We start from the raw sequence: 12,734 nt of genomic DNA, 5'->3' as shown, positions 1-12,734 counted from the left end.
AATGTCGACCACGCCCATTTCTTTACACGCAGCTTGCCCCGCATGGGTCACTTTAAAAAACACAAGCACATATATGTAATATTGTGCTGGACCCAGAGGGAGAGGATATGGCTCAGCGGTCAGAGCTACAGACTCAGGAGCTGGGACCAGTGTTCGAGCCTCAGCATCGGCTCAACCTCAAATCACTTAATATAAATTTAGAAGAAAGAAAAACAATGTGGCCAGGTTGGGGAAGAGAAATTAAAAGAAGAAAAAAAAAAAATACATACCTCGGAGAGGTGGTTGGGGTGGCAAGCAGTGAGGGCGGGAGATTTAGCCAAGGAGAGAGAGAGCAGCTGTCATGCCTGTAGAAACTCATTAAAGAAAATAGTGCTTACAGACTAAATAACCCCTACTGTGTAACAGAGGTAAAAGGACCAGTCCTCATGAAAGGTTACAAATGAAGAAAAGATGGTACTAAGGAGGGACTAACAAGTCAATTAATGAATCAGAAGCTAGCATTTACGAAGGACAATGACAAAAGCCAATGAAAAATATGGGTGGAGAGTGGGCGGGGCTTCAAGTCCATACTCTAATACAACATGCCTCACAGAGCATGCGCTGCCCAGGCTCAACCTAAAAAGTCCTTTTTTTATTACTGGTTATGTTTCAATTATTGATTACATACTATGTCTAAACTACAAATGTTTCCATAACAGCATTCTTTTTTTTAGTCTCTATACTTGGGCATCACTGTTATAGGCACTGTAATTAAAATACAGTGTTGGTATAGTGAAATATTTTATTTCTTGTAATATTGTATCCTTTGTGGACACAAATGAAGGTAATTATTTGAACCCCCTGTCCATTTGGGTCTAGGGGTTGCTACTGTGGCATTTATATGGCCCTGTAGGAAGAGGATGGGGAATGGCCATAAAGAGAGGGCTGCCTGAGAGAGCCTCCAGTGTGGCACATGCTGCACATAAGACCCCCGGACTCTTTTTATGGTTCCTGTCGAGAACCCCTGGGGAGCACTGCTGCCACCAATGCCAGGAAAAGCTGCTATGGGAGAGCTGATTGACCTACATGGCTGCAACCGCCCAGGGCCGGCTTGAGGGCAGTGCGACTGGTGCGGCCACACTGAGCGCTGAGCTGTGAAGGGGGTGCAACCTCAGGGGGACTGCAATAACTTATGATTGGAGAGATGAGGGGCACTTATGCCCGGTGGTAGTGAGAGAATCCAAGGAGGCAGTCAAGGGGGTTTGGGGCGCCAAATATGATTGTTGCACCACGCACCACCAGCGCTAAAGCCGGCCCTGCAACCGCCCAGAGCACACAGACTCAGAAAAGGGTTACAACTACCTTCCAGTGTGATTTGTCTGCATCAACCCTGAAAAGGGGAGCAACTTCTCCTGCATGACCCAGAAGAAGGCTGCAATTTTCTTGCTGTATCAGCTCCGACGACAGACACAACTGCTAAAAGCACCAGGGTTGCTACACAGGCATCCACTGAGCCATACCCAATCTGTTCTGCCAGTTAGCCACACAAGCCTTTGAAGCGTGCGTTGCCCAACTTCTTTCTTCAACCACGAAGGAGTCAACTAACAAGTGCCGTAGGGTTTAAAACTTACAATTGATGTATTCCCTCAGGGACTTGTTTGTCTGTTTCTTTGATGAGGAGCACAGTCATTCTCTGTGCTTCAGTTGGTGTAAAATTGTAGCCCTCCTTTTATTTTTGTGAAATGTTCCGCATTTTAGTTTCCAAAATCAAGTAACCCTAGCTAAGGAGGAATGCCTTGCATCTGAAGAATTTGGAAAGAAGGCCGGCAAATGGGTCTGCACCAGGGTTAAGCAGAAAAAGCATGGTGGGGGAGGTGACCAGAAGAAGCAAGATTCTTCTAATATCCAAGAGAAAGGAGGGAGAAGATAAAAAGGAGTCTTCTCAAGGTCCCCAAAAACCTGCCTCTGGAGGTGAGTCCCAAAACTCCAACAACTCGAAAAAGAAACCTTGGTGTTACCTGTGCAAGGAAAAAGGCCAGAGTCCAAGGGATGCTAATTTTCCTAAGGCCAGCACCAAGGAAGCTACTCTGACTGCCCATAAGGCAACTGCTCTCCCTAGCACCAGTACAAGTGGTAGTAAAGCTCCCAAGGGATTCGTTGGGTTCACCTTGGGTTCTCAAGTGGGTTCTGGCCTAGGCAGAACTCCCACTCAGGTTGTCCTCGTCTGTGACAGTGGCATGGATCTTGCCACTGTACTAGTGAGTCCTACTAACTTGGGCAGGTACAGGCAACAGCCTTTGATTAAAGGAAAATAAATCTATGGCTTACAGGGACACAGGGGACAGTGTCACAAATGGTGACAGAGAAACTTGTTTCCCCTGAACAGATCATACTTGGTCATCTGTACCAAGTGACCAACGCTAGAAATGACATGACTGATCACTCCTTGGCAGTTGTGAATCTTAGTTGGGGATGGGCATCTGGCCCTGAAAGAGTTGTAGTTTCTCAATACCTACCTGTAGATTGTCTGTTGGGGAATGATCTAGAAACTTCAGCCTGGTCTGAAGTGGAGTTCAGTACACATGCAGTGATGAAGGGAATCTCTACCAGTGCATTTGCTGTCATCAAGGCTTAGGTCAAACAGTTAAGCACTGAGGGAACACTGGATCCTTAAAAAACTGGACCAGCTGGCTCCGAAGAGAAGGAGCAGGAAGGGTAAAGATATAACCTCCTCCCAAACTCTCAGTTAGAGTCATCTCCTGAGGGAGATGACCTCAGTCCCTGTGAAGGAACTGTCCCATAGGAACTTGGGCCTGCCCAGGCAGAATTCTTGGGGCCAGGGGACCCTTCCAGGTCAGACTTGAGTTTGGAGCAGAAATCCTGCCCCTCTCTTGAACAGCTCTGACAGCAAGCTGCTGCTGAGGAAGCAGGGAATGTCAGTGGGTCCTATAGTTTCTATTGGGAAGATGGGCTTCTTGTTCTTTGAATGTAGATACCCCAAGCCTGGTGCCACCAGGAGGTTGGTAATAACTCAGAGGTTCAGGGGTTTTCTTCTGTCCCTGGCACGACATCCCCCTTCCAGGACATCTTGGGCAAAGCAAGACTTGGGACAGGCTCGTCCCTCGTTTTCTCTGGCCCCATATGTATGAAGACGCCAATGTGTTTTGTCACTCCTGTGTCACTTGCCAAGCCAGTGGTAAGTCAGGTGGCACTACAAAGGCCCCCTTAATTCCACTTCCAGTGGTTGGGGTTCCCTTTGAGCGGGCAGGGATAAAGATTGTTGGCCCCTTAAACTCTCCAACAGCCTCTGAACATCGTTACAACCTAGTGGAGGTGGACCATGCCATTAGGTATCCAGAAGCTATTCTCCTTAGGACCACTACAGCTCCTGTGGTGGCTAGGGCCCTTCGGGGAGTCTTTTCCAGAGTGGGTTTTTCTAAGGAGGTTTTAACAGACAGAGGTACAAACTTCATGTCTAGTTATATCACTGCAATGTGGAAAGAGTGTGATGTAAAATACAAGTTTACCACGCCCTACCATCCACAGTGCAATGGGTTTGTTAAAAGGTTCAACAAGACCCTTAAGGGTATGATCATGGGGCTCCTAGAAAAGCTTAAGCAAAAATGGGATGTCTAACTACCCTGCCTTCTCTTTGCCTACAGAGAGGTTCCACAGAAGGAGGTTGGCTACAGCCCATTTGAACTCCTGTTTGGACATCCAGTTAGGGGTTCATTGTGTCTGCTTAAGGAGGGCTGGGGGCAGCATCTCAAACCTCATAAACAGGATATTGTGGACTATGTCCTTGGCCTGAGTGCACATATAACTGAGTACTTGAAGAAGACCAGCAAAAACCTTGAGGCCAGCCAGGAACTTCAGAAAGCTTGGTATGACCAAATGGCTGTACTGGCTGTTTACCAGTCAGGACAGAAAGTGTGGGTGTTGGAGCCTGTGGCCCCAGCAGCTCTATAGGACAAATGGAGTGCCCCCCACACCATTCTTGAGAACAAAGGGGAGGTCACCTATTTGGTTGACATAGGTACTCCTAGAAGTCGCAACAGGGTACTTCATATGAACCGCCTAAAGCCTTTTGTTGACAAGGCTGACATCAGCCTGCTCATGGCTACTGATGAGGACGAGGAAGAAAAAAGTGACCCTCTCCCTGATCTCCTCTCTCGGGACCCTGCTGATGGGTCAGCTGGTGGAGTAGCCTTGGCAGGCAGCCTCACTGACCAACAGCAAGCTGATTAAAGGAAAGTCCTCAATCAGTTTTCCCACATGTTTTCTCGGACTCCCTGTCAAACCACCTGGTGTACCCATGCAACGGACACAGTTGACAGTCTGCCTGTGAAGAACACAATTTACAGACAGTCTGACCATGTCAGAGAATGCATCAGGACTGAGGTCCAAAAGATGCTGGAGTTAAAGTCATTGATCCTTCAGATAGCCTTTGGGCTAGTCCAGTACACCTGGTACTAAAACTTCACACCAAAGATGGTAAGAGAGAGATTAGGTTTTATGTGGACTACAGGGGCTTCAATGCAGTAACTAGGACTGATGCCCATCCAATTTCTAGGGCAATCCCTAGGGCTGGTTGATACTCTGGCCTCAGCCAAGTATGCGAGTACATTTGACATGACTGCTGGCTACAAGCAAATCCGAATCTCTGAGGATGCCAAGCCAGAAACAGCATGTTCCACCCCTAATGGACATTATCAATTCATTGTAATGCCTTTTGGTCTGAAAAAATGCACCTGCCTCATTTCTGAGGCTGGTAAACAAACTCCTACACTACAGGTCTGGAAGCCTGTAGTGCAGATTATCTAGATTATATTGCTGTCTTTAGTTCCACCTAGGAGGATCATCTGGTCTACCTCAGAAATGTTCTGCAAATGGCAGGCCTCACTATCCAGGCCACAACGTGCCAGATAGGGCAGAGTAAGGTTGTATACTTATGTCACCTGGTAGGTGGAGGCCAAGTTCAAGCACCGGAGAGCAAAATCCAGACAATCAAACACTGGGTTGCTCCCACTATCCAGAATCAGGTCAGAGCTTTCTTGGACTCGACTGGGTACTACAGGAGGTTTGTTAAGGGATATGGGTCCATTGTGACTCCCCTTAAAGATTTCACCTCCACCTTCCACCTGTTGTTTTTTTATGGTTAGGTGTTTGGGAAAGTTAGTGAACCCTGTATCACTTCTCACTCCCTCCTTCTTGGAATATAGTAATTAGAATCTAGGCCACATATAGGATGCATTTGACAGTTATTTTCATGTGGCTTCTGCCTCCCGGCCCCACTCTAACCTCATGCACCAAGAATTAAAGGCTAAACATTGACCTTTAATGGGAAATAGGAGAAATAAAGAGATGTCCGTTAAGTGAATGTACTGAGCAAAGTGAAGTCAGAAACCCTGTGTGCTGCCAATGACCTCCGTTTGCCAGGTGGAGGGCACAGTGATGATTGAGGGCTGTCGCCCTGGTGCATTGCTCTATCGAGAAGAGGGCCATCGCTCTGTGCAATGCTGTGGCCTGAAGGGGCCGTTTTCCTATGTGCACTGTCACAAACCCTGTATACCTGGGGCAGGGGGTATGGTGCAGTGAGAAGGCTGTCGCCCATGGAGCAATGTGAAGCTTAGAAGATTAAACGAGCCATTACCCGCGGAGGAAGAGCAACAATTCAACTACCCAACAATCCGGGAGGACCCAAGACCTGCTGCCTCTACCATGGCATCCAGTCTTCTAATCACTGCCGAGCTGCAAAGCATGGTAGGACCCTCTGAACCTCCACTCCAGCGAGAGCGGGTAAGACTGAATACTGGGCCTACAATACTGGGCTTGCTCTGAATGACATACTACAGCGTGCGGGCAATCTGACTTTCTCAATACCATCATCAAACTTCTAAGACTTGAACTCACAAATGGGGCCTAGCTGGAATGCTGCCTCACATAAATAGGGAAAAGACTTGATCCTTTTAAAGAGAAGTGGAACTTGAGAGATGATCCAAAGAAAGCTAGTGTGCCTGCCTTTACAAGACTGTTTATATAATTTGAGCACAAAATACATGGGGGGTGTAGGAAAACAACAATGCACCACCCATGTAATGCCTACCTGGCGCATGGTAACGCAAGGCAGCGCAATACACTGCCTTGTGTTATGTTTTTTAGTGTGTGTGTTTTTTGCAAAGCCACTGTGTAGATTACTTCTACACAAAAAACACGGGTGGATGTACAGGAACGCCAATGGACGACCCATGTAATGCCTACTTGAAGCATGGTAAAGCAAAACAGCGCTATGGCGGCCTTGCATATATTTATTTATTGTTTTACAAAGCTTTATTCTATGAGGTTATTTCCTCTTTGTACGTGTGCTGCAGATGCGGCATACGTGCAAAGAGAAAATAACAAGGAGAAATTAAGATGTATCTCCTTGTTATGCCAGCCTCAGGTAGACTCCTAAGTGTGGTGTAAACTTATGTTCACAATTCTTTGTAAATATGGGTTTGCATGGGAACCCCTAAGCACCAACCATGTGATGCCTACCTGAAATAAGGTAACACAAGGCAGCGAAATGTGCTGCCTTGCGTTCGTTTTTTTTTGTTTGTTTGTTTTTTTAGAAAGACACACAAACGGGATTTGTGTGGCACTGTAAATCTCTAAATAGATTTTTAGAAACTTTGCCACAAAGAAATTGGCAACAAGGAGAAAACTGACAGTAAATCTGTTCTGCTTAATTGTTTGCAATAGATGAATTTCTAAAATATCTTATGGGGTTAAGGCACCTGCTGCAGAGATCTGTGTTCTCCCAGTAAATCTGAGTGAATAATAATGGTAAGACAACTCAGGAGGTTAATGCACTTGCTAGAAAGATCTGTGTTTTGTCCAGCCCCAGTTTTGACTCTTAAAGTAGCATAGAAGGTTAATGTGTCTACTGCAAAGCGCATCATGTAACATGCAGTTTACAGATTTTATTTTATGTAGATAGTTAAGTGGGTAACTATTTTAAACAAAGATCATTGTTACTTGCAGTTGCATTGTAATCCTGTTAATTTAGCACAGTGTGCTATGAAGGATGATGTGACTTCTACACCTTGTAACCCCCCACTGTTTTATGTATGCATATCCTGCACATTGATTTACACATTGATATGATATATTGCATATGTAATGTGCTTGTGTGATGTAAAGCCCTCTGACACCCTGCATTGGGACGAGTAGTGCTATAAAAGAAAATAATGCAGTATTTAAATTATTTTAAAACCTCATCAAGGGTAGTAAGCATGCTATTTACTTTGTGTAAATACTGAGAAAGACCAAGCATTTAACTTTCTTACAGTGCATGAATATTTCATATACAGGGACTGAACAACGTTAAAAGCATGCCTCTCTCAAGTATGTGTGAAGTGCTAACAAGGAGTGAACCTTTGCTTCCCCTTCACGGCATTTGCATCTAGATGTGAGGCTCCAGACCGCTCCCAGCGAGGTGACTCGAACAAAAGGAGTCCTGATGGCCTGATGACCCCTCAGATTCGGCCTTTGTATTGGGCCCAGCTGGAATCTGAAATAAGAAAGCCCCCTCCCCACCTGCAAATTGTTGTGAATTGAAAGCAGACAACGTGCAGGCACTGCTGAATGTGTCCCTGTGTTTGAAAATTACCCCGTAATGGGTTCAGCATATTTTTCAATGGGGCCCAGCTTCTTGACAGGGTGGACGATGTCCAACCTGTGAAAATAGTGGGTGGACGGCGTCCACCTCTGTGTACACCTGACTTCCGCCCTGCTAGCGCTACTGGATAAGAAACCAGAACTTGTTCCAGAGATTGGTCAAAAGATCTTCCTCAGAGGCAGTGCTTAATTTGTGCCGGTGCTCAGCACCGGAACTTATTTTGCAGGGCCGGGTCTATTGAATTTTCCCTCTCTGGGCGTTGTGTCCACTAAAAATTAAAATGAAATGTAAATGGTGTTCTTGTTCTTCGGTCCCGATGCCTGTCTGTGTATGTCTGCATGGGCTGAACCACCCGGGTCCAGGCACAATGACTGCATCACGTTAGTGATGTCAGCAGTGCACGTCTGCCTTTCCCCAAGGCACGTCCTCATTTCCAAACTCCATTGAATATAGGTGATTGAGAGCGGGCTGATGGCTGAGCTGGCGTGGGGGAGGCAGGCAGAGAAAGTTCAGGACATGGACGTGGTTGAGAGAAATAAAAGTGCGTAGCGTACACGAGCTGCAGTCACTGTGAAACCACAGTGTGCAGAGATAAGGGTTGAAACGATGCAAACAGTTTGTTCCGTCCTGGGCGTTGGGAGTTCTGAAAGGTCATAGCGAGAAACGGGCATGTGTTGAGTTTAAGGTGAGTGTCATCTGAAGATTATTCTAGTATGGTTGAGAGATTCCAGTTTTTTCACTGCCTGTCTCCTCTCTCCGTGCGTGCCCTCGCTGCTCACTTCCCCAATAGCAATATTTTAATTTATGATTGCACATACAAAACATTAGATGAAATGCAGAAGAAAATAGAACAGTGTCAAGCAAAATAATCTTTTAAAAAAGTTCCATACATGCCTTTAACTTCCATTTTATTTTCTTGCATTTCTTTTATCCTCTCCAGAAAATACCGTGCTCTTTTTGTGCCAAGAGGCCTCTTTAATGCGAAAACGAATGATTTGGTTCATTTTCAAATCATTTTGTTGTGCATCAGAGGCTTTGCTACGAAGTCCTTATATGTCAAAAAGCAAGCAAATAAAACGAGGGGTGCACAAACACGACTTCAACACTGGGTGCTGATAAGCAGTGCATCACATCTCACTGCTGTTTGATACCTAGGTTCCTACACTACGTACATGCATGGAAATACAACCTTGTGCCTAGAGGACGTGTGTAACATATTCAGCACACAAAAAGCCCACTTTACCTCGAGCTACAAGGTGTGAGTGGGCTTCGCTTTGTGAACTTTAACATTCACCGGCTCTCCTGCAACAATTTGATCTGCAGGCGCCCCGCCCACTGATGATTGCTGAAAAGGCAATTGGTGTGATGATGTTAAATGGTGTCTAAGGGCAACACTCGCATTTATGTGGTAATCTGTCCGCCAATACAGACAAACAAACACTTCTGTGAACTCTGCATGCAGAGCAAGAGACAGCAGGAACCGAGGAAGACAAAGGGCAGCAGGAAACATGTGGACGAGGAAGGGCAGGGTAGCTGATTAGAGAGGCGATGCTATAGTCCAATGGAAACTATTTTCTCAAATGGCTGGGAGCACAGAGAAATGTTGTCATGATGTGAATTTAAGGTGTGACCAATTATACATTTTGACACAGAAAAGACAATGAAACAAGGAAAAACCTGTTTAATATTCAATACTTTGGTGACTCCCTCTTTCGATAGCTCAGGATGAGAAGGGGGAGGGCAGGGAAGGTGCAATGCCTGCCCCAGTGTGAGAGTCCGGCCTTCACTGATTTCCAGTCCCTCCCCAGCAATGCCTGCTCTCTCAGCCTTTCACACTACTCCGTCTCTCCCCAGCAGAGCCTGACCTCACTCTCTCCAATCCCTTCCTGCCTGGACATTCTTTGCTCAGCAGGCATTGCTCTCCCTCTTTCTCCCACACCTCTTGCCTACAAACCTTCTGCTCTCATCCCTTTTGCTACTTTTGCCCCCACTCTCCTCAGCGACACCTGCTTTCTCACTCCCCCCGTCTGCTTTGTTCTCTGTATTGCTTTCTTTTCTCCCCTCCCTCTCATATGCCCCTCTCTTCTCAGCAGTACCTTCTTTCTATCCTGTCCATTCTCCTCGCTCTGATGTTTTTCTCTGCTTTGTAAAAGAGGGTGTTTGACTTTCCCTGGTGGGACTGATCACAGTCACACCCAAATCGTGGTGCAGTGTATGCACAAAATGAAAGTCAAAGGACTGTGGTGCGAAATTGGGTTGTTGATTGAGGGGGGAGGCTGTGAGCCCTTTAGAAACAACAGTCACAATCCCTGTCAGGGTTAACCTTAAAACATACTAATTTAATTGTGCTTAACCCTCTGATAGCTTGGCACAAAAGCATGCTGGCTTAAATTACAGGCAATGTGTTAAGTATTTATGCAGCACACACATATTATTTGAAAACACAACACAAGAAATATTCCACACCAATGTAGAAAAAGAATAACATGTAATAAACTATTTGGCACCAAAAGAACAAAACTCACATTATTAGAACGGGAGATGAGCAATTTGAAAGATTTACGGTAGGCCTAACACGCCACCCGTGGTCATCTAGTTGTGCAAGAACGGGGGAAATGCACAGGCTCAGGCTGACTGCTATGATAGAGGGACCAGGATATAACCCAGTATTCTCATCTCCCCAAATCGGCACATAGAGTACTGGAATATTTCATGTATTCTCTTTCAGTGCATTACTATTAGAACATGTATGCCAAAATTGTACTTCAAATGCGCTTTGTGATCTAACTTTATTTCAAAACTCTATTTTCTCGAGGAAGTGGGGCTACTATCAAAACCTTACTTTGGGAAGGCTTGCTGGCTGAAATTCAGATCAGGTATTGCATTGCAGTGCCAGATGTGGGTGTGGACGGAGCACATTGAGAAGTAGGTTGAGCCAGTGGATGGAGTAGATGGAGCCAGGGGAAGTGGGTGTGGCTTCCTATAAAAATTTGAGCACCTGCACTTAATATTTTACAAATTAAGCACTGCTCAGAGGCAAATAATTTCCTATCTATGTTCCACATGCGTTACATGCAGATAGACTGAGACCAAGCACTATTACCAGCGGGACGTCCATTCTGACATTAATCAGACTTTATTCAAAACTAAAAGCTTCATGTATCGGAAAGGGGAGCATGTCCTCTGTAGTCACACATTCATCAAGAGGTGGATGTGGTCATTTTAACCAATACAGTCCTCAAACTGCATGTAACACATCTGCAACATAGATAGGAAGTTCTTTGACCCTGACGAAGAGCTTTTGACAACTTTTTGGCACCAAGAGTAGGTCGAAACATGTTGGTAGCTTAGAGTGGTTAGGTGTGCCATCATGTTCTACCTTTAGACCACAATTCTGATTTTAACCCATACCAGGGGTACCCTATAATAAAGGAACGTCTTTGGTGTATACCCCTGGCTCTTTTTAACCTTGAATCGTAACCGGTGAATGTGTCCTGTAAACGTCTACCTTTATTTGGTTGAGTCCGCTGGAGTGGCATTGTCCTACCTCAGTGTGAGACGGCACTCTCTATATTGCTGCCATGAGGCCCAGTTTGATATCACAGAGTCAGCTTATTCTAGCTTTATAGTTAACAACACTTTACTTATTATGAAAAATACAAATCCCAGAAAGCAACTTGAAGTTGCTTAGACACTGGAAAACGCATCTCCTATGTTTGTGGGTCAGAAGTATCAGGTATTCGGGAAGAAGTGCATTCCTCTGGTGGGGAGGGGTTGTCTGCTGATGTCACCTTTGGGGTCAGGTCAGGACAGGGCTCTGTGGACCACGGTGTTTACCTGTCACACTCATGACAGGTCACCATAGCTATCAGGATTTGTATAGCGTTCTACAGATGACCATGCCAGCCATGAGTCGTTCTGTTATTTAAAGGCTCTTTGGCATACTTTCATTACTCCTTTGGCATGTTGCATCAATCCACTCCAGACCTTACCTGAAGTGGCTCAGGGCCTGCTCCTCGCTCTGTGGAGTGGCAAGCAACCCGGGGCGCAGCATCAGCACCCCACCCAGATCAAAGACAACGGCACCCCTCTTGAGAGCAGCCATTGTGCAGCGCACGCCGCTTCCACCAACAGAGTGCAAAGTACACTGGGGCAGGGTAGAACCACAGACGAGTGTATATGACACCAGGAGAGAGGGAGGAGCCAGGGCACAAGGGCGGGGCCACGGACCTGGGAGGAGTTGACAAAAACAGGTTGTATGGGTAGGCGGTGTGGCCAAAGTTCAAGAGGTGGTGCCATATGGTTATGGCCACGTAGAGGGCGTGGCCAGAGTTAGTGACAGGGGCGGGGTCAGTGGGTCCGAGGGGTGGGATGGATTGGATAGGCGTGGCAAAAATCAGTCCCTCCCGGAACCAAGGCCGTTACTCCACCCACCTCCCTTCCCCTGTGAATCCCGGGCAGCGTGGGCAGTCGCGCAGCCAGAGGCGTTACAGAATTGGGCTGCTGGGCAACATGAGTGGGATGGGTCAGATCTGGGCAGCTGCCAGCGGGCGCAATCACGTGCCGACCTCACACCCTGGTGGCAGCGCTAAGCTCTGAGGGATCAGGATACTTCTGTATGTACTAGGTATGTTTCCGAATGGTTAAATGTGGAAGTCCCAACAGGTGATATGTTGACACATTATTAGCGTGATCGAACAGGAGACTGCTGCAGTTCAGTTGGCGCCCGCAGGTTTTAGAAAGCACATGTTGGAGGAGTTTTTTTTGTTCCGCGGACATTATTATTACATACGTAGCAGTTGAAATGCATTAAAAAGCCACAGGACTGAATCCTGGTTGGCGCAGAGCGGAATAAGGATGTGTATTCATAGTGCTGCGAGGCCCCAGCCTGCAATTGTAAGCACTGTGAATAAGTACATTATTATTTTAAAACGGCGTTACTCAGTATAAGATGGGCAAAATGTGCAGAGATTGTTTCAGATAAAACACGTGATTTAAAAACATTTAATAATGCTCAAACTGTACCTAGTTGCAAGCCATAAACGTTTTTTCCAGATTGGCCCACTCAGGCACAACATTACCCCTAAAAATAATA

General features: G+C 46.2%; 1 protein-coding gene across 1 annotated transcript in view; it reads right to left on the bottom strand.

Annotated features, from left to right (window-relative positions):
- Positions 1-11,811, bottom strand: part of EPHX2 (epoxide hydrolase 2) — a 574,957-nt gene extending 563,146 nt beyond the window's left edge. Inside the window, exon 1 of the mRNA XM_085613110.1 lies at positions 11,632-11,811. Within this exon, the coding sequence (XP_085469236.1) occupies positions 11,632-11,744 (113 nt within the window). The 5' untranslated portion in view covers positions 11,745-11,811. The remainder of the gene's footprint in view (positions 1-11,631) is intronic.
- Positions 11,812-12,734: the final 923 nt, after the last annotated feature.

Source organism: Triturus cristatus, chromosome 6 (genome assembly GCF_964204655.1).
Source record: "Triturus cristatus chromosome 6, aTriCri1.1, whole genome shotgun sequence".
Lineage (NCBI taxonomy): Eukaryota > Metazoa > Chordata > Amphibia > Caudata > Salamandridae > Triturus > Triturus cristatus.
The sequence above is the reverse complement of the archived record's forward strand: the minus strand, read 5'-3'. Positions and strand labels throughout refer to the sequence as shown.